The 21529-nt window shown below is 36.8% G+C and overlaps 5 protein-coding genes across 9 annotated transcripts; 2 read left to right on the top strand and 3 right to left on the bottom strand.

Moving 5' to 3' along the window:
* The first annotated feature begins 13 nt into the window (after positions 1-13).
* LOC111484905 lies at positions 14-2513 on the top strand. Its single transcript, XM_023131550.1, has 4 exons — positions 14-211; positions 728-890; positions 970-1054; positions 2155-2513. Exons 1-3 carry the CDS (start codon positions 135-137, stop codon positions 1051-1053), a joined length of 324 nt encoding a protein of 107 aa, XP_022987318.1. The 5' UTR covers positions 14-134; the 3' UTR covers position 1054; positions 2155-2513.
* On the bottom strand, positions 2420-3995 carry LOC111484899 (transcription factor MYBS1-like). The gene is made up of 2 exons (XM_023131543.1): positions 3450-3995; positions 2420-3206 (listed from the first exon to the last, which is right to left on the bottom strand). The coding sequence occupies exons 1-2, from the start codon at positions 3905-3907 to the stop codon at positions 2732-2734; spliced, it is 933 nt and encodes a 310-aa protein (XP_022987311.1). The 5' UTR covers positions 3908-3995; the 3' UTR covers positions 2420-2731.
* On the top strand, positions 2900-6258 carry LOC111484906 (40S ribosomal protein S28-1). 5 transcript variants are annotated; one of them, XR_002718590.1, is made up of 5 exons: positions 3021-3035; positions 3257-3327; positions 4258-4350; positions 4914-5112; positions 5793-6258. XR_002718590.1 is itself a non-coding variant. In XM_023131551.1 (2 exons), exon 2 carries the CDS (start codon positions 5795-5797, stop codon positions 5990-5992), a length of 198 nt encoding a protein of 65 aa, XP_022987319.1. In that variant the 5' UTR covers positions 4332-4350; positions 5793-5794; the 3' UTR covers positions 5993-6258. The 5 variants fall into 5 exon arrangements, 1 of the variants encoding a protein (XP_022987319.1); XR_002718591.1 differs by lacking the exons at positions 3021-3035; positions 3257-3327 and adding an exon at positions 3870-3884; XR_002718593.1 differs by lacking the exons at positions 4258-4350; positions 4914-5112; positions 5793-6258 and adding an exon at positions 3499-3610 and having other exon boundaries at positions 2900-3035.
* Positions 6259-6374: 116 nt separating this feature from the next.
* On the bottom strand, positions 6375-11044 carry LOC111484893 (protein DENND6A). The gene is made up of 5 exons (XM_023131535.1): positions 10736-11044; positions 10447-10515; positions 8436-10192; positions 8103-8295; positions 6375-7030 (listed from the first exon to the last, which is right to left on the bottom strand). Exons 3-5 carry the CDS (start codon positions 9998-10000, stop codon positions 6818-6820), a joined length of 1971 nt encoding a protein of 656 aa, XP_022987303.1. The 5' UTR covers positions 10001-10192; positions 10447-10515; positions 10736-11044; the 3' UTR covers positions 6375-6817.
* Positions 11045-11857: 813 nt separating this feature from the next.
* LOC111484896 lies at positions 11858-20418 on the bottom strand. The gene is made up of 14 exons (XM_023131540.1): positions 19777-20418; positions 18904-18994; positions 18702-18786; positions 18402-18486; positions 17358-17427; positions 16454-16523; positions 14595-14640; positions 14193-14442; positions 13719-13924; positions 13487-13561; positions 12821-12890; positions 12642-12722; positions 12369-12448; positions 11858-12248 (listed from the first exon to the last, which is right to left on the bottom strand). The coding sequence occupies exons 1-14, from the start codon at positions 19890-19892 to the stop codon at positions 12170-12172; spliced, it is 1404 nt and encodes a 467-aa protein (XP_022987308.1). The 5' UTR covers positions 19893-20418; the 3' UTR covers positions 11858-12169.
* Between the last annotated feature and the right edge of the window lie 1111 nt (positions 20419-21529).

The raw sequence follows: 21529 nt of genomic DNA, 5'->3' as shown, positions 1-21529 counted from the left end.
TACAATGGTATGATATTGTCCCCTTTAAGCATAAACTCTCATGGCTTTGCTATGAACTTTCTCAAAATGTCTCATCTCAATGGAGAGAGTATTCCATGATTATAAACCCATGATCATTTCTTAAATTAGTCGATATGGGACTTTCCTCTTCTAACAAAATTGACTGGTGCATGTTCAGAAAGTTCAAGTTTCATCCCAACAATACAGTTAGGTGAGGTACTTTGATGACATTCATACTAACGGTTTTAAACTCGTTTACAGATACATAAACTTTAAATTTATAATTTCGTTTCATATTGCTTTTTTCAAACATGCATAAACAATTATTAAATTTTATTTAACAAAATATTAAATTGTAACAAATAAAATTTACTATGACTATTTTGTATAAATTATTTTTACCATAGACACATTTTAAATTTGAATGTCTGTGATAATACAATGAAATTTATTTGTAAAAGTAATGTTTATAAGTTTAATTTAAAAAAAAAATTGTTATTAATGAAAGCTTAAATAGTTTTACAGGTTAAATTTTGATTATTTAGATAGTAATTTATTTTCTTTAAAAAAAAAGAAATTCAATTCAATAAACCAGTATCATGTTGTCAAAATATGCATAGCTTAATCGTAAACTGTTTACTACCCGACAGTGTGAGGTTCAGACCGAATCGGGTTTCCGGATCATATCCATATCCATATCCATATCTTACCCGTTTGTTGTCCACAGTACACTTCCAAAGGATCTCAATTTGAGAAGGGAAGGGAGCTGTGAAATTTGGAAAATGATGGGCAGTTCTCGTACATGGGCTTATATGCGGATCATCGCCGGTACCATCGTCGGCGGCGTTCTTGGCTTCTATGTAATGCACCGCGTTGAAGTTGGCTATAAGGTGAGCTCGCGGCTATGATTGTGGATTTCTTCTACTTTCTTTTCGTTTTTGTTCTGATTTGTTTTGGGGGCTGATGCAGGAGAAGATGAAAGAAAGATTAAGACAATACGAAATCGAACTAAAGAAGAAAGAGCAAATGAAAGAACTTGAAGACTCGTCATAGTGTGAGTGTCGTACATTTTTCCTATCTGTCCCGCTGGTTGGATTTTCTGATTATAGAGTTAAAATTGAAGTTCGGAGGCTGTTTGCATCGGCTTTAGAAATTGACCTCATAAGAACACTCCATCTGTAACGTTGCGTAAGACATTCCATTCAAGTGTTCCCCAAACCATATAAACTAGGTCACCGGAGTATAGAATGGATCTGGCAATAAAATAATGTAGCCTGACAGGAAAAGAATTGGTTTGAATTGTGTTTCTCATTTCTAAATTTTTCATTGACTAATGCCCTGTGTTTTTGTTGTGTGACTGGTTTATGATTGATTTCTTTGAACTATGTAAATCTAAGCTGATTAGTGTCAAGCGGAGTTTTGGAAGAAACATCATGTTCATGTATATGATAGGCTTTAATCTTGTTTCATGAACTTCTTTAGATGCTTTAGCTATAACGATGAAAGAATAGTATATCTGGATAACGGAAAAGGTTTGTTTGACAGTTGATAATTCATGAAATTCTTTGTAACTCTGTGTGTATGATTTATCTTTGATTGTTGTCTAGCTTAGTGTGTTTCGTTTATGGGTTCTTCTCTGCTGCTTTGGTTGCCAGGGAAAAATTGCTGTGGTTCCTATGGTCCTTATTTGTTCTTCATCATCTGAATCATGATTAAGATTGTTCTTCTTATTTAATTTTTGTATGAGAAGCAGATATCTAGACTTCAAGATACTTTCACCTCCTGTTTTAAGTGGCTTAGCCGCATCAGTAGACTTATTAAAATACATATTACCTAGATGTTCATGGCCTGTAAGACGTAAACACAAAAGTAAAAGAACTCAGAATTTTACTAAAAATATAAACACAAATCTAGATGTTCATGGGCTAAATTTTAACTTAATATATATTTGAGCTCAAGTATGAAGTTATGGACCTGTCACTATCAAAACTTAATAAACTTAATATATATATATATATATATATATTTTTTTTTTTTTTTGCACTTTTAAGATATATTATTTTATAAATATTTTACAATTTTATTAACCTATGAATTTTGATTAACATAAATAAATTGAGTATAGAGAAATTCTAAATGGTGTTGATAAATTAGTGTTTTTGCAGTTGCGGGATACATTATCTGATGCTGCAGTCTCTCGGAAGTTTGGGGAATTTTTTGTCAACTGGGCTTTGTCCTTCAAAATTTGAAGCTGTTTGAGTTTGTCACTATTCAATTCCCTGCATTTTCGTGTGGCAGGGCGTTTGAAATCATGCGAGTATATACCCCCATTCCACCACTACCTTAGAATTTTTTTTTATGGCTTGAACTTGTTGGTGAATGTCCATCGTGGCGTCAAATTCAGAATTTTTATTAGAAAAGCTAATGGATCCTTAGCGCCCTCGATTAATGCTCATACTTCATTGCAGTTGTACTGTCATAAACATGGGTGAATAAAAATTGGATTTCATATTCATATATTCGTCCTTGAAATGCTGAAAAAGGGCGACTTTTCAGGTCTCGTTATATTTTTATATTGGTATATACTCGTCATNATACGGCCTGATGGATCATAAGCGAAAGGAAAAGTTGAAATGTAAACTTTACCTTTTTTTCTTCTTTGTTATGCCTCAAATTTCTTATTTTGATCCGTGAATCCAAAAATCTGACTAGAAAAAGGAAAAAAGAATCGTCATTGATGCAAGGGTGGAGGTGCCATTGGATAAGCAAGTGGCATGACATAAGGAGGGTGGGGATGGATTCCATGAGGAAGCATCACTGGAGTGCCAACCGCCGATGCCATGTGCCCTGGACGAGCCGCCACTGGATGTCCAACAGGTGCCCCGTACATGCCGATTCCGGGCAGATGCTGCTGAGGCCCGTGCTTCCCTGGTGGCCCCAAAGCCGGCGGATTACTCTGGTTAGGGCCGTTTGTCTGGTGGCCGGTGATCGGAGATTGATGGGACATGACGTCACCACCGCCATTATTAACTGAGGTTATGTCATGAATACTTGATCTTCTTCTATCTCTGTTCATTGAGTTCAATCGTATGAAATATTTCTGTGCATGACTGGCCACTTGTGTCGGTGTCCTGGATATAACGAAGTTTCTTGAAATGCTTCTCCAATCCCCTTTCCCAAACTTGTCTAGACCCAGTAGAAATAACCTGAAAATAGCAATGGTTAAGAATCTCTCTCAATTATGTTGTGCACGCAGAATCTCCGTATAGAGGAGGCAAGATGGTGGCATTCCTAGTTCATTTCGCGCAGAACTGAACACAAGAAAAGGTATTTATTTATTTGTTATTTTTTAAATCTAAATTGATTGATAAATTATATAGCTCTCATTGAAATGACCCAGTTTTCGAAGTAATTATTCCATGGCTGAAGTTTGTTGAAAATACACTAACCTGTGTTCTTCCTCTGTCCATGGGATCCCTTTCTTTCTTTCTTGTTCAGACCTGGATCCACCCTTTGTGGCTTGGGCAGATGAATCGTGGGAGAGCCTAGAAAACCCACTTCCAAAACCAGAATTGGGTATTTTATTACTATCAGAACCAGTAGCTCCATGAGGATGAAGATAATGATCCTTCGCCTTGGTAGAGGCTTTAGTTGCTTCTTCTGCAACAGAATCATAGTTGGGAATAGGAATTTGGCCGGACTCGATAGCACCGACGTCTTCCACCAGCATTTGGTAGTGCTGTTTCAAGTCTTCCATGTTCTTGGTTGGAACCATTGAAGCAATGTTTTCCCACATCTCTTCTGAGGTTTTATTCCCTTCCAATTCTCCAGCCCAACGCGTGGCTATGGCGTTTTCAAACGCTTTATCTTCTTCTTTAGTCCAGGTAGTAGCTGATCCAGTTGACATGGTGCAGTGATGTTATTTAAAACCAGAGGGGAAATTGTGTTTAGTTTTCTGGGGGAAGAGTCTGGTTTGAGCCAAAAGATAAAAGGGAGAGAGAAAAGTGGAATGTGGTGTAGGGCAAGGGAAGGTGGTGAGTGGTGAAACTACGAATTGAGAGAGGACCACTTTTTGGAAGTTGAAGTGACATGTTCTTTCTCATTTTCATTTTCATACCCCCATCAATAATCATACTTCCAGAAGCTTTAGAGACAGAGGGGGGGACTTTATGGTCAAACATCAGCAATCATGGAGTAGGTAGTGAGAATCTTAAAAAAGAACACATATTAAACCATAATCTTTCTCTCTTTTTGCAGTTCCCTACAGAAGGAAGAGAAAAGAAAAGAAAAGGAGAAGAAACAAGAGTTTGCCACACGACTGTCGTCATCGTCGTGGTTGGAGGCGTGCAGGTATTTTTCTTTTTCTAACTCGCCCCATGAATCTCTAGCTTCAAGTCTGAATAACACACCATATGAACTCCAACTACGAACTTGACATTGTCTAGTATTACCGTAGTATGAAGAAGAAGAAAAGTGTGATATTGATGAAATAAGATCAGATATCATTTAATTACGAGGGACAAATTTTTCCTATTAATTGGGATACGAGTAATGTATATGTGCATGAGCATGGAGGTAAGAAGTTGGATCATTAATCGAAAAAAGGTGTCAACTGGAACATAATTTAACTATATACAACTTGGATCCAAATTCTACAGCATTATTATGCTGAATTTGGTAATTTCAATAAATTAAAAAGTCTACTAATTTACAATTAATTGATTTACAATTTTGTTATATCTTTAAAAATCTTTTTTTTTTTTCAAAAAGAAAAAAAAAAAAGAAAAGATGAAGCTTAATGTCTTAGTCTAATTATTAATTTTCTTTATGAAAAACCTTAAATAAAAAATATATGCTCAATCTTGTAATATATTTATATGTGATGGAATTTACCCAATCCATACAAGCTCTAGGGTTTCGAAAGGTTAAATGACCAAAACAACCCTCACATCTTAGCAATTCATGGGGGTATATCCGTCTTCACACATGATCAGAAGCCCTAGTTATGATACGCATTTTTCTCCTCCCCATTTGCATTGGTCGATTCTGCAGTCCGGCGGCTTGTCTACTATTCTTCATAGTTTTCTCTGATCACATCTTCCCTCGTTTAAGGTATCTATCGACTTCATTCTTCGATCCGTGTTGATCTCTCTTGTTCTTTGTTCTTTGTTCTGTTCAGAATCCATTGCATTTGCAGTTCGTGTTTGAATGCTCTGCGAGATGGTTGAAAAAGGACTATTTATTTTTCAGTTTTTTTTTTCTTTTTTTGTTTTTCTTTAGTCGTCAGTGTTTTCATTAACTAGAATGAATCTTTCGGTCGTTGCTTTTATGATTTCATTTTAAACGATTGAATTCTTACTGTGAAGAAGATTTTCGAGTAATTATTGAACGAAGAATCGTAGTACTGTTGAGTTTCGTATTAGGCAGATAATTATTGAGATTAGGGTTGTTTAGCATTGCAGTTCTTAGTCTTTCAGGAGCCTGTTTACGAGTTGAAAACCTTGCTATGCTATGCAGGCATATTCCTCGATGTCTTGGTTGAAAATATTGAAGTAATTAGTATTGTAACTTTCTGAAAGTTGGTCTCTTCCACACTTAACATTAGGTTGTTCTGGACTGACATCAATAAGCTTTTCTGTTTTCACTAGTTTACCCGTTCCTATACCTTAACATTGGGTTGTTCAAGTTGAGAAGTGGAGCTGTATAACTAGCAATTGGTGTACTTAGAAGGGGTAATTGTAAAGGAAATTTTTTTTTGGATTGTAAGATTTGTTATTGGTACTTTTGTGTAGGAATGGAATCGCAGATCAAGCATGCTGTGGTGGTCAAAGTGATGGGTAGAACTGGATCAAGAGGGCAGGTAACTCAAGTGAGAGTCAAGTTTCTCGATGATCAAAATCGTTACATTATGAGGAATGTCAAGGGACCAGTGAGGGAAGGAGACATTCTTACCCTGCTGGAGTCTGAGAGGGAAGCTAGAAGGTTGCGTTAACGTTGATGGGGACTCTGTCAAGGTCCCAGTTCTCCGATTTGCAGTTGTTGAATGTAGAATGGCTGTTTTCATATTCCCCTAATTGTGTGATTTTAGTGACTAGCTTGTCCAAGACATTTGGATCTAAGGCAGAATACGTGAACTGGATGAGTTATTTAATGGAGTTTTGAAAGCATCAATTTTGCTTATTATGGAGTTTATGTCAAATTTTGTGGTTGTTTACAGACTGCGTGGTATTTTTGGTGTTATTCAAGTCATGCATACAATGAAATTCTTGAGTTAAGTTGGTATGCTAACTTTCTTGGGAAGGTTAAAATAAACAATTTTGATGGTACCTTTGAATATGAGAAAAATGATTGTATATCCATAAAACTCAAAACACTTGCAGCTGAAACTATTTGCTTTAACGGTACAAAAGTATAATATACATATTACAGGTTGACATTATACTCCCTTTGAAGTGATGAAGACAGTACAAAATTAGAAACTCTAGTAAAAGAAAAGCTAACTATCATCTCCTGAAAGAATTTTTGATGATCCATAAGTTCAACACCGCCATATCTACCATCCTTTGCCATCTGTTTGTTTGTAGAAACATGTTGTTTTTAACACCATGATATGCCATATAATTCATCCCAACACTGTAAGAGGATGGATCTTAAATATAAAGTGGTACCTCCTAAAACATTTGCAGCAGCCACAATGGGGGAAGAAAATCTCCCATCCAGTGATGGAGTGTACAAACTAATGAGGGCTGCCTCTAAATATGAGAAAAAACCCCTTTTTGCCTGAGGCTACTTGATTCCGAATATGTGTATTTCAGTACTATCTTGGTGATTTAACACCAACTTGAACAAGCGGCCGCCCTGGAAGTTTAGTTAATTCGGGGCTTCCGCAAAGAAGAGATGCCCTCTGTGGATTAAGAAGCAAAAGTTGATGCATGTCTTTAGGAAGCACATTGAAAACGGTCAGCAGATCCCCTTTCAGTTTCTGGCAAGTTGCCGCAGAGTCTGAATAAGCCCTCCTGGATTCCTGCAGCTGAAGATGGGGTTTGAACAACCTCTTACAAACAAGAAAAAAAATAAATAAACTTGCAGTGTCGATTGCAAATTATAGATCCTCTTCAACCACTACAGTTTAAATGATCAATGCACAAATTGAAAGAGTTTTTGGTATTTTTACGTGAGATTCCACATCTATTGGAGAGGAGAACGGAACATTCTTTATAAGAGTGTGGGAATCTCTCCCTAGCCGACGCATTTTAAAACCTCAAGGGGAAGCCTATAAAGAAAAGCTCAAAGAGGTGGGCTTGGGCCGTTTCAGCCATTCCTCCTTTTCTTTTAACCTATCTCATTCTTGATTTCTCGTATAAAGAAATACTAAATAACACGTCACTTGCTATGACGTCGAACATGCATTTCAATCATAGTTATAAGCCAAAGTTCGAATGACATTGAAGCCTAGACCTCAGTTCCTCAACAATTTTGATTGAAGTATCTCCAATGGACTCATAAACTTATCTGCTGAACACCTATTTGCGGGTTATAAGTCTACTCAGTGCCACAGAGAACACTAAGAAATGATTTTGGAAAAGCAAGAACAAGAAATGCTAGGCTGTAAATGAAATATGCCGCATAGTCACTTGCGTCAGTAAGAATCTAGAAGAAATATCAGCTAAAAAGTAGCACAAGGTATAAAAACATGAAGGGAAGGAAAACATAAACCACCAAACAAATCAATATACTAAATATTTAGAAGAAAAAACTTGCACATCTATGAAGCATAGTAACACAAGGAGAAATGTTATCCTTTAAAATGGTTCCCAATAAGGCTAAATCACATTCCTACAGATTATTCAATGACGTCAACAAGTTCTGCCTTCATCACCATCTATTTTTCATCAAGCCCAAAATGTTCTTTAAAATCACATGAAAACATCACGTATTGTCCTAATATCTTTGATAGGGGTCAAAAATCCACCAAAAAAGTAACTTATCCTCATCGAAGTCATTCTATCCCTTTCAAAAGAATGTATAAAAGATCTTCCAAAAGAACAAAAAAGCTGTATTTGGAATCAAAATAGTGACCAAGGAATTGTTGGGAGAAATACCTCTATTTCTTTTAGAAGATGTCTTTCAATAGCATTAAATAAATCGACAACTTCCAATTCAGGCATTTTAGACACAAGCCGAGGTACATCAGCACTCATTCTCGCTTGCCTCCAAAGTCTATGCTGTTCTTGTTCTGCAACAGCACGCCTTCTCTGAAACCAAGGCATAAAGTTTGGTCCTTTGAGAAACCGCCTGGAAGGAATAGTTTAACAGGTCATTTGATATGATGACAACAAAGTTCAATACAACTATCCTTAAAGGGTGAGTGATGAATACTTTCAACCAAATAGAAGAATACAATAGAAATATGAATATAACACCACCCACATTACCTGTACAAATCCAGCCAGTTAGACCTCATTCGCTTGGCCAGAAATTTTCCCGGTCCTCTTGTCGATAGACTGGCAAGAAATTCATCAGCACTAAATTCGGGTCGAGAAGGCTCATCAAATGGAGAAGATCCTTCTGAAGGGGTGGTGGTTCGGAAGTATGGCCCAAAAGGTGCCAAAAAGTTGGTTGTAAGCTCCAGGAAGTGCCGACGCAGTATCTCATTGTTAACGACAGACATAGACTCCTCAACCCTTGGTGATAAGCCAGCATCAATAAGCCGATTCAAGATTGACGTGTCTGGCTTCGTTACTGCAGGGTAAGTGCTCCAGATAGCTTCCTTATGTTCTGTCATAAGACATAGTGGACCATCTCTCCTCAACTTGACAGCATTGAGCAAGTTTGACGGAGAGAACTTTTTCAACGATAGCTGCCGAAGTCCAAGCCCTTCAGAAGCGCCAGAAACGCTGCCAGAAGAGGACCTGGACGTCTGGGCAAGCCGACTAACAGCAGGGGTCCCAACTGAGACAATATGAGGAATATTACGAAGGGATTTAAGGAAGAAGAGATTTGTGACCCCCAAAACCATTGGTGGGAAAGTAGCTCCATCTTGAAGTGTGTTTAAGTATGAAAACTCAGGGTCATGAATAGTGAAGTAAGGTCTAAAATCAACACTACAAAGAAGAGGAGCAACCAAACTAACAAGACCAGCAACAGCTTCACAACACTGGGGAGGCGTTGGTGCAATGATAAGAATAGGTTCACCAATAAGTTGCAACTCCCACAACAGCCAGAGCTGCAAAAGAAGACCCCGGAACGTACCAAAGAGATCGGAATCATGGAAAAGACCTTGTGGAACCGACAGATTATTGGGAAGAAAAGGAGCCATAGAGGACGTAGACTCTTCGGAAAATGTCTCACCATCCATTGGCAAACTATGAGCAGGTGGCAAGTGTGCTTTAAGCAAGGCATTTCCTATAGGAAGCTCCATTTGTTTACCAGGTACAGGAGCAGGCCACATTGAAACAAAAGCAGCAATATGCTCAAGAGCCTTCCTCCCAATGTCAAAATATAATGGACCCATGATTTGCAACAGAGGTTTGAAGACAGTAGAATAAGGATTATGAGACAGAATTACCACAGACTTCTGCTCTCCACCTCTTCTTAACCTCTCATCGTGTCTCTGCCTATTAAAAACAAAACCATACATGTACTTAGACCTTGTAGCAACGCTGCTTTTGGATCTTAGCTCGTCCAATTCTGCTTTCTCAGAAGAGGAAACATTCCTTGGTTGAGAAATTTCCTTCCTTCGAACCCGGAAAAAGAATATACAATCGTGAATGCTCGACCGGTTCTGGTGCTGTGAAATTGAATCAGGAAATGAACTAAAAGCAACTTCAAGTTCCTCATCTTGCGTTAGACAGTCTGGAGGGTAGCACTCCTCAATTAGTTGACCTTGTTCAAGATCAAACCTTATAATGCAAAAGGCCACAACCCATTTTTGGAGAGATTCTGGATCCAACTTCACATTAACTTCCGACTTCACAGAAAATGAAGGGGACCTGCTCATTTTGTTGCATCAGTTCCAGGACCATTCCCCCTAATCTTCACTCATCACTCTATCCACTTCCCTCACAAAATTTCCGAGATTTCTACCAATAATCAAGATCCAGGCCGAACAGCTAACCTAATAATTCATGCGTTTTCGCCCACTTGGACACTTGTATTGAATAAAATCAGCCGAAACAATGTACTGGAAAACCTGCATTATATGCCGATTAAAGGAGACGCCGAAAAACTATAATCCCTTAGCAACACTGAAAAGTAGCATGAAAAAGAAGTAAAAGAAACGGATCCTAGATACCCAAATGATCTTCGAAAAACACGTGAAAATTTCACGAGTGAGCTACACTGCTTACATTACCCCTGGTACGAGATATCCACAAATAATAGAAACGAGAATAACATAACGCGACAATATAGTTTGCAGAGATCTACAAGTGGGTCGCGATTTACCTAAACTGACGAACCCAGTAACAACGAAATTCTAGCATGAACCAATCTGGATCGACGAGAAACAAGCATCTGAACGAAAAAGAGCAAACGGGTCATGACAACAACCGAAAAAAGAAAAAATGTAACATAAAAATATAGCGGGAAGAGAGGTCGAAAAGCAAGCAGAAATTATGAGAATGCATGAGAATAAGGAGGCTCTGCAATTGATTGAAGAAAGAACCGAAAATCTAATATCCGAATTGGACTTCAATAGGGGAAATGAGGAAGGGAATTGGATTGAAGCATCTACCTTCCTTCCTCCAAGGACTCCCGAATTCACTGAGAAATGCCAAAGGAACAGGGCTGGAACTGATAGAAATCTACGGATTAATCGTAGAGAGCGTAAAATGCCTTGGGTGAGATTGTTGTTCTTCGGCGAACTTGATTGCGGGCACTATGAAGTGTTGTTCGTGATGTAACATGTAATCGGGTTATCAATCTTGTTCTCCAAGTTGCAGAAATGAGTCGCTTCCAGGAAGAAAACATTCATAATTCTTACCTCCATTGATTGATTATCAAAGAACAGAGTCCTTTTTTCTTTTGTCTTCCCATTTCTTTTAGGGAAAGAAAAAAGAAAGATATTTTATTTTAATCCTCACGACATATCTAATTATTAAATTACACCCTAAAGTTTACCATTTTAAATATTAATTTTCAAATCTTCGAAATTAAAGCAAAAATATGAGTATTTAAATTTGATAAATATATAAAATCATAAAAAAGTGCATTGATTAATAACTTAATAAATTTTCAATTGAGTTTCAATATATATATATATAAATTATTTTTATCTTGGTTAGTATAGGTTTATTAAAGTAAAAATGTTTACATAAATTAGAATTAATTGATTATTATTATTATTAGTTTCTAGTAAGGCGTAGTAGGCTAGCGGTGTTTCGCTCCTCAGTCTTGGACATTTTGGCGTAGGTTGGAGTATGTTTGCTTCAAGTTCATCATGTTGGACCACAACCGAAATCCTCCCTTCTACCTAAAACTGGTCCTCAAAATGGATCCAATTGTACCTCACTTTTCTCAGTCGAACCAGCACATCTTTCTCCAGAGAGGGTTACCTAACCCAGCACATCTTTCTCTAGAGAAGCAACCCTGTTAACCTAACGATTCAATGTAGCAGAATAAGCTTCAAAAGCTCTACCGAGATTCTTAGTTAGAAGCTCTACCGAGATTCTTAGTCAAGTTCCCAAATAAAGATACCCTACTAACCTAATGGTTCAATGAAGCAGAATAAGCTTCAAAAGCTTTGCCGAGATTCTTAGTCAAGGCTCACACCTTGCAATCTTTCTAAAACGCTAATGCCTTGACTTGAAATTTAACAATTCAAATAAAAAAACATTTCTGGAGAGTAATTTGAGGATTATAAGGCATCAAATATGAGAACTTTGGGATTAGAAGTTAATATTGAATACAGAGAGAATTAAGAGAAACAAGCTGAATTGTAACACAGTAGCAACAGCAACTCACCCGTATTCTAATATCATTGCTAATCAATTAATTACCCTCACACAAACCCACTTATTTACATTTGAAGTAGAGCCAAGAGTATCTTTCCTGTATTAGTAATGTCATGAACCACCCCATCACTTCATGTTCTTCACTATCCCCAAAACTCTTATCAATTTGTCATTCTCAACATGCACTTTGATTCCCCTTTAGATTAGTTAAAGATCTATACATCGTATACCGGTAACCGTTCTTCGATCGGAACACGACATATTGGGCACTTTTTACACTTCTCAGAGCAGGAACTGCAATGATATTCATTCACAAGTGTTGGTGAAGCTTGAAGAGGTAATTATATATATGCTTGCTTACCTCCTTCTCAGGACAACAGTAATTCAATAGCATAGAGATGGGGTATTTTGTACCTGCATAGTATGCGATGCCTACACGGAAGAAGGACCACGCTAATTTCTCCCTCGAAACAAACCCGACATAACACCTTTTCCTGTTAAAAGGATCGGGTGGACCAATGAGTTCAACATAATGATATGCCAGTTGATGGAAGATAGAATGAGATCACATGAATAATAGTTAATAATAAAAGGAAGCCTTGGCAAGTTTGTTAGAAACATGTCAGGCGCTGATTCAGCCATTATCTTGGATTGTTCAAATCTGACAAGAAAGGGAGGAGAATTTACATTTTGAAGTCTTTCGTATTCCTGTTGGCTGTACTTGGTGATTTCTGTCTGCTCCCCAAGTGCAGCTTGAAGGCGCCAGACCTGTATGACATAGAACATCAAACACAGGCCAAATAAAACTAGTAGCAGCATCGACAAGGTCATCGTGACAGCTTGTCGTAAACAATAACTATGCTCACCTCCTCAGCAAGATCTTTCTTGGGCATCTTCTTCACAATCTCGGGAGGATATCCACTAAAAGTGTTGTACCTGAGGTCAAACAGGATGCAAAATGTAAATGTATGTAATAGCTTACCACAGACAAGTGAACAAATGATATCAGAACTAAACACTCTTCTACTAAACACTCTTCTATTAATCATGGACAAATTTATCTAAACACAGCATGAGCGGAGCCAAGAAGGAAGTCTGCAGTTTCACTTAGTTTGAACAAATAAGGAACTATGATTTGAGTAGAAATATGAATTCTTGATGAACAATTGTTTGCAATTATAAATAATGTCTATTTGGATGACTTTCCAAGTTAAAAAAATAATTGTTTGCAATTAAAAACAATTTTTTAAGCACTCCATCAAACTAGGCCATGAATGTGGCTCCAATAAGATAGTTGAGTATCTTGACTTACGAATTTTGCAGCAAACCATGAACTTTTCTTAACAACTAATAAAAAACAAGAGAAATCAACGAAGATGGCGTCAAAGTATCAACAGAAGTTATAAATGCATGCCAACCAAACAGTCACACAGGGTTTCTTATTATTGTTGTTATATGCGTTCAAGTTTGTAGTGTATCTATGTAGTAGTGTTCTCACAAAACTATTTGCAAGGGGGAAAAAAAATACCGACCCAGAGGCACCCTCATGGTACAATCGTGCCTGCTCCTCTCGACTGCCTTCATCAATTGACCACCATCCCAATAGCCTGTCTTCACAATATCAAGTAAGTTCATATTTCATGAAGTATATTATAAGCTTCAAGTACACTATATAGACTTGATGACATTATCTTCATTAAAGTGGTAAAACCTCATAAGGCGAGGAAAGAAAAGAAAGGAATAGAATCATAATAAGGATATCACCTTGAACCATGATGAAAGAACTCCAAACAGGCATGAGCCCTAGTAGAAAAACTGAAATACAATGCTGTGCTAGATCCGCCTCTTAAGAGAAGTACAGCTTTCTCTAATAGCCTAGATATAGCATAAATAACGGCGGCGCCTTGCAATAATAGAAGGGGCGAGAAAAGGACAGGAATTGGCAGGTCTTTTGCACTCGCAGGCGTTCCCTGAAATGCAGATATGACTAGATCAAATATCAGAAAATATTAGTCACATGAGCAACTTCACATGTTTTGAACTCAGGGCTGATACTAGTACTTCCCTTCGTTGAAATGATATTTCAACACTTCCCTTGGTTGAAATGATATTTCATAACATGCAAGGTTCATGATTATTAAGGGTGTGGATCCAATACTTATTTAACGATCAGAATCTGAAGAAAGAGAAGTAGAAAGTGCATGTGCATAAGAGATCTGCCTTGAACGTGCAGCATACCTCTAAATACATGCAGAGTAGGATTTGAAAAACAATTATGGGAATTTTCATGATATGGCCTCCAATGTCTTGAAGGCCACACATTCTGTCTTGATGCTGATCCTGCTCTGAATAAGCTATTAGACCACTGTTACAGTCTAGATATCTGACTACTGCAGATGATGAACAACTTTCTCTTGTTTGAATATTTCTATGAATCGCCGGATTAGACCACTTTGTACATACAAGAAAGGCAAAGCACTCGGCAATGCTGCAACCAAAGTATTCAGGGAAAAGAAGGCATAGAATTAAATTGGGCTGGAAAACAAGTAATACATCCTCACAATATTGATTCAATAATGGTAGGCGTAAGCATAATATTGAAACAGGACATTCTAACACAAGAAGGCGCATGAATGTTACCCAAAATTTATAAACAAGTCCCACCAGCCAAGAGCACCAACATTCCCTGTAAAGTTAACACGATGAAAATAAGTTGACAAGATAAGCTCAATGTTTTCAGTCACACGTACATATTTAGAAAAGAACAATCTAGCATTCATACTTTCCTAAACCCTAAACCCTAAACCCTAATTGATCATCAGCAAGCAGCCTCCCTCAACGTTGCTTTCACCGAAGAAGAGGTAGAAAAGGCAATACAGCTCTTGGGCTCTGACAAAACTCCAAGACCGGATGATTTTACCTTAGAAATTTTAAAAAAATGTTGGAACATACCGAGAGTTGATATCATGAGAGTGTTCCTAGATTTTTTTTTTTTAGAATGGGGTGATCGATGACAACTTAAATGAAACATACATCTATTGGGTCTCAAAAAACATGGATGCCCGCATTCTCACTAACTTTCATTCCATATGTCATACAACCCGACTATACAAAATGATAGCAAAGGTGATATCAGAACATCTTAAAAGAGTCCTCCCATTCACTATTATTGGGTAGCAAACAACTTTTGTAGAGGGACGACAGATTCTTGATGCATCTCTCATGGAAAATGAGCTTATAGATGAATGGAAAGAACGAAACAAAAAAGTGTAGTCAATCAAACTTGACTTGGAAAAAGCCTTGGACAAGGTCAATTGGTAGGAAAAGGCTTTGGCTCAAAATGGCAATGTGGATAAAAGGTTGCATTTCATCCACAAACTTCTCCATCATCATCAACGAAAGACCGATAGGGAAGATCCATGACTCGTGGGGTCTTCAACAAGGGGATCCACTATCCCCTGTTCTTTTCGTAATGGTAATGTATTGAGCCGAATTAAGTCTCGATATTGCCTCAGTCGTATTGTCCAAAGAAGCAGACTCATTGACATTGCTTCCTAGCACTAACATGGTCTTCTCTACAAAATCTTGGATGATAGACATAGGGGAAAAGGTAGAAGCAATAAACCCCACGCTAGCAAAGACAATATGGAAAGGAAATTACCCTAAAAAGGTGAACATTTTCTTTTGAAAAATAGCACATAAAGTCATTAGCACAAGTGAAATCTACACAAAAGAGAGAAAAAAAAAAAAACGCCTTATATGACTCAATTCCCAAGTTGGTGCCAATTATGCAAGAAAGACAACATATCACATAAGTCACTTCATACACTCAGAATTTCAGGACAAAGATTCTTAATATTTCGGATAGCATCTCACTTTTCCTAGGAAGGTAAAGGATTTATTAGACATAGCCAACATACTACCCTTTCAAGAATGCAAAAGCCTTACTATGGAAAAATCTCATCATGGATATATTTTGGAATCTATGGAAGGAGAGAAATCAAAGAGTATTCACAGAGAAGACACAGACTTATACAAAACTTTTCGACAATGTTGTTTACCACGCTATATTTTGGTGTAAATCGTCTGATATTTTTGCTTCCTATAGTCCTGCCTCCCACATCGTAGATTGGGAATGTTTTTTTTTTTTTTTTTTTTTTTTTTTTTTTTTTTTTTTTTTTTTTTTTTTTTTTTTTTTTTGTAAACATCAAGTTATCAAAAAAAAAAAAAAAAAGTTAATCCTTCTGAAGATTGAAAATTGTGTTGTCTTCTACAGCATGTTAACAAAGGTTGATCTTAAGAATCTAGAATATTAACAATTAAATAGATCTAAGCTACATATGATTTAAAATCAAACTAAAAGAACGATGCCATCTAAAATGTAGTTAATAAAACTTGGATCTAAACAACAGTGGTGATTTTCAGAACTGGATGCAGTTAACTGGGGTCACGTTTCATATATAAAGAATAGGGAAAGAGATAATAAATAAAAAAATTACCACATAGCTTCAATAGAATAAATATTGTAGCAGCCACAAAGAAGACCATTGAAATGGCAACCCAAAAGTGCTACAGAAATAGAGAAGAAAATTAGCTCGTCTCCCACAAGAAACTTATCCGAATGCCTAATAGAGTACAACAATCTTTTTGTCCAAAAACACTAACGGATGATTATATTCACCTGATATTGTCAACTCTGTCTCAAAAATTAGCTCCTTTTAGAACATAGGTGTAGCCTTTCTATAAGTAAAAATTTCCAATCTTTCTTGATGTTTAATAAGAAAATTGGCGACTATCGTAAGAAACCCAGTAAGAGAATCCATGACATATAGTGAAGGTGGCAACAAGGAGTTCAAAAACCACATAGCAGACCCAAGAGTATCCTTGGGGCCAAACCCAATCCTTGGTATTATTAGAAAATGGTTACCATATAATCCAACACTTCATTTTTTTTGTTTTTTTTTTCCTTATGGACATTGTTTTTATCTCATTAGTTAAGTTGATAACTGTCAAATTGTATGAAAACATCCAGACTCAGCCACATCTATGTCCTCTACCAAAACTAGAGCCAGTTTACTGTTTTCCCGCTTCACATTATCAAAATATTGCAAATGATCATAACTTAATAGTTTTTTACATAAACAATTTAACGTTACAACAAACCATATAATAACAAGTTTGGGAGATCAATTTTATAGAACAAAGACTATGAGACGTCAAATGCTAACAGCCAGAAGATTGTTGCTCTCAGCTCAGAAATACAGAATGCTGAGTTCTTTTGGGAACATATAACTCAAAAAACTTCAATAGGCCACGTATTTTAGCATTCTTAAGATATTAACTTAAGATAAGGGATCGCGTCACAGTGAAAGGTTCATTGATAAAAAATCTATTGAGACTTACAGGCAGCGTCTCCCATATTGCCTCATCACTCATGCTTTCATCATCACCAGGCATCAGTGACCTACACATTCTGAAAAGATAAGAACGGGAGGTCAGACCAACTCATACCAACTTGGGTGAGATCCGAACACATTTCTTAAGAGCACAGCAAGCTTCTTGAGCAGGATTATTTGAAATGCCAAATGGAGACTATTCACACATAAAACGTGTTTACATCATGAGGCAACTACCCAATCTAATCATATTTGGCACTGAGAAACACACAATACATTGGTAAGAAATAGAAGCTCGTAACCTAACATCATAATTTAGGAAATAGCATTGTCAGACCAAACACAGAAAACAAAACTGAGAAGGAAATCATAAGTTATGGGTTGTAAATGTAGCTACTACATTTTTGTTGGGGTAAGAAATCAAGCTTCAATGAAAGAATGTACAATATAGCTACTAAATTCAATATTCTATAAAAAGACACCGTTAATAAATAAATAAAAAAAACGGTTTAAATTCAGAAGCCTATTTCTAAAATCAGTGAATTTCGTCAAAATGGTCCCAAGTCTCAACAATAATTTGGTGAGGGTCAAAGGTGATCCAGCACAACAGCAGACAACCAATCATTATATTGGGTCATATGGGGGAAAGAAATTAATAATTTAAACGTCAAATCCACATAAGAAAGTTTATGTAACAGCCCAAGCCCACCGGGCGTCCTCTCCTTGGGCGCCCAGCGTCCTTATTGGCACACCGTTCGGTGCTTGGCTCTGATACCATTTGTAACAGCCCAAGCCCACCGTTAGCAGATATTGTCCTCTTTGTGCTTTCCCTTCCAAACGTCCCCTCAAAGTTTTAAAACTTGTCTACTAGGGAGAGGTTTCCACATCCTTATAAGAAATGTTTCATTCCCCTCTCCAACCAATGTGGGATCTAAAAAGTACAAAGGTCAAGAAGGATTCAACCCATAAAGATAATTGTTAAAAGACTAAAGCATCAGATATCTCAATATATACAACATTTAATGCAGAGACAACGTTAAGAAACAAGTACCTGAAATTATCTATTAAGATAATGATTTCAAATGCCAGCAACGGTAGAAAGACAATCTTCAAGTTCACAGCAGCAAAACCATAAACTGGCAGAAATGGAATTGCCTCAATAAGCATACAGAACAATACCCTGACGAATACTGAAAATTCGGGAACAAAAAGCATTGCACTGGAAATAATGCACCAACATTCTTAAACAATTACAAATCATTCGAAGGTGTCATATTTCAAATCAACAGCAAAAAGAAAATGAAAACTACATTAGCATGTACATGTAAACACATCCATAACAATGGCATACCAGATAGGCTCTCAAGGTATATACAAAGAAGTAACTCAAATGCTATAAGCAAAGGTGTCGCAACAACAGCATGGCACGGTGCCCACTGTACAACAGATATACATGGCAGATTTACAAATTATGTCATAAAAGAAACCATCTAATAAGAAAACACAAAACAGAGTCAATCCCAACGAAAATCCATTTGCCATTAGTGACTTACATGACGATTATGAGGAAGAGATGGGGCAGGTAATGAGAATCTTCCTCGAGCAACAACCACATGAAACACCCAAAGTGGAAAAAATATAACCCTGCACACCAAATTTTGTAAAATTTCAAAGGAAAGAAAGAGGACATAGTGGTTTCTCTTATACTTATTACCCTACAGTCTACAACATTTCTAGCTGCAAGTGCACTCCTAGATTGAAACTATTTGTTTTTAGAAAAGAATGAATTGCAGCGCATCCACTACCTCGAACACAATTACTCTACAGAAATCATACGAACAGGATAGATGGGAGTGGAACAGAAAAGCGAAGCTACGCAGTGGAAGGGAAGGGGCCTAAATTGACCCCTTCTTTCTTTTCTTTTCTTTTTTTCTTTCTTGTTCAAGTAAAAAAAAGAAACAGTATGAACTGTCGGATGAGAATGAAAAGCCAATTCAAAGCCTCACACAGTAATAAACTTTGGACTAAGTTTCAATTTATTCCTCACTTCAAGAGAAAGGAACCAACTACACACCCGCCGACAAACATTGAACTCAATCGCCAAACCATCTCCACAAATTTTCAAAACTCTTGCCATGTTCTACGATCACCTCAGTATCTTAATACCAAATATCCGATTAGCAATTCATGTTCCTAATTGATATCCCCCAACGTATTAAAGAAACAATCCACAATTATCACGACGCATTAGCCCTTCCCCACTTCACGATAGTTTAATTTAAAAATGAGGGGAATGGGAAAAAAAACCACAATCAAGTGAACCGCAATGGAACCTGAAAAATATAGAGACCCATAAAATAAAAACAAAATTTCATGGACAGAGAGATCGAAGAACAAAGAAGGAAACAAATAAGTAAATAAAGTACCACCAACTGTAAGAGACGAAATGATCGAGCTTGAGAACGAGCAACAGCGTGAAACAGAAGAGTAAACCGTGGGCCAAAAGTGCCTGCACGGACTTCAACACTCTCCTCCAAGTCATTCCTCCTCCCACTAACTTCCTTTACCTCAAACAAGCCTCCACCCCTCTTCGACACGCCCCTCAAAACCCAAAAACCAGATGACCCATCGTGCAAGCCATCGAAAAGAACAGAACCCAAATTGGAAAAAAGAAGAAAAATCAGTAACTGGGTGTAACAGAAAAAATGATGAAGGAGAAGAAAGGACCAGAAGCTCTCAATCCCCGTCTCTGCTTCTAACCTCGAATGCTCAATCAGTTGGTGTAAAGTGAGGAAAAGAATGAATTGAAGTAAAAGGAGATAGATGGGTCTGTTTCCACCGTCGGGAAAGGGAAAGGGAAAGGGAAAGGAAAAGGAAAGAAACCCCCCTCTCTCCTTTTTTCTCAAACAACAATATCTTAATCCAGGTCCTCGCTACTGTGCTACCTTTGCCAGATGCTTTTGCTTGAAGGAAAAACAGAGTCAAGTTTGAAATATCCAACCAAGTGGAGAGGAACGGATGGGGGGGAGCGTGGTGGGAAGAAAAGGAGGCAAATGTCGATGCGATGGGCGCTCGTAGAGTTATTGGGGGATCCTAATCTCACCCGCGTTTTTCAACCCCCGTTTTTGGTGCCTTCCTCCACGTGTGTAGGGGCGAATTTTGAATAGGACAACCAACCAGAACAAATAAACAATTTTTAATAATTAAATCCTAATTTGGTTTTAAATTTCTAAATAATTTCTACGCTTTTTTCCTTTTTTTTTTTTCCTTACATATTTTTATATAATCATATATTATATAGACTTGGATATATATGAAAGTCATGTTTTCTGAGCAAACTAATATGATTTTTGTCGTGATTTAGCTGTACTAATGTTATTTAATATTTGTATATAATACACAAAGAAACAATATACTTACACATTTAAAAATACATTTATATGAATTTGTATGCTAACATAAAACCATTCATATGGAACTTTTGGATAAAATTTCAATTTCTTGAATATATTAATAAAAAAAATTGTTTATTATTATTTTATTTTTTATTTTTTATGCTAATTTTAAAGATATTTTTAATTTTATAAATTTACATGTATTAACGAAACTTCTAGAATTAAAAAAAAAACGAATTACAAAATTTATTGATATTTTCTATCATTTAATTTATGAATAGAGTACATAAAAAATTAATATATATATATGTGAGATAGGATTAAAATTACCCGGAGGTTACGCATTTGTGTCCGTGCCAAAAACCAAAGAAATGTCAAATTACAAATATGGGCACGTAAAGGAATAATTAAAGATGTAATTTGGATGAACATGAGGGGGTAACTCAGTCAATATGGTGTTTCAATATATTGTCATAATAGTTGGTGGACATTGTGAGAGCCAAATAGGGCTGGACAGAATAAAACATATATTTTAATTAAGCTCCAACTGCCAACAGGTAAATGACATTTTTTATTGGACAGAATGGCCCTACTAATTGTCTCGGAAACCTATGTCCTAAAATAATCGGATAATTGGACGATGATATTTTTAATAATCGGATAATGGGAAGATTCAAGGAGCCGTTTTGTAAGCATTGAGGGCTCCTTTCAATGGATAGATAAGCTAATAAATATTCTTATCTTTGTGTTTTTTTTTTCGGAGTTTTTTCTTAAAATTTTAGAA

This window comes from Cucurbita maxima, unplaced genomic scaffold (genome assembly GCF_002738345.1).
Source record: "Cucurbita maxima cultivar Rimu unplaced genomic scaffold, Cmax_1.0 Cma_Scf00010, whole genome shotgun sequence".
NCBI lineage: Eukaryota > Viridiplantae > Streptophyta > Magnoliopsida > Cucurbitales > Cucurbitaceae > Cucurbita > Cucurbita maxima.
The sequence above is the reverse complement of the archived record's forward strand: the minus strand, read 5'-3'. Positions and strand labels throughout refer to the sequence as shown.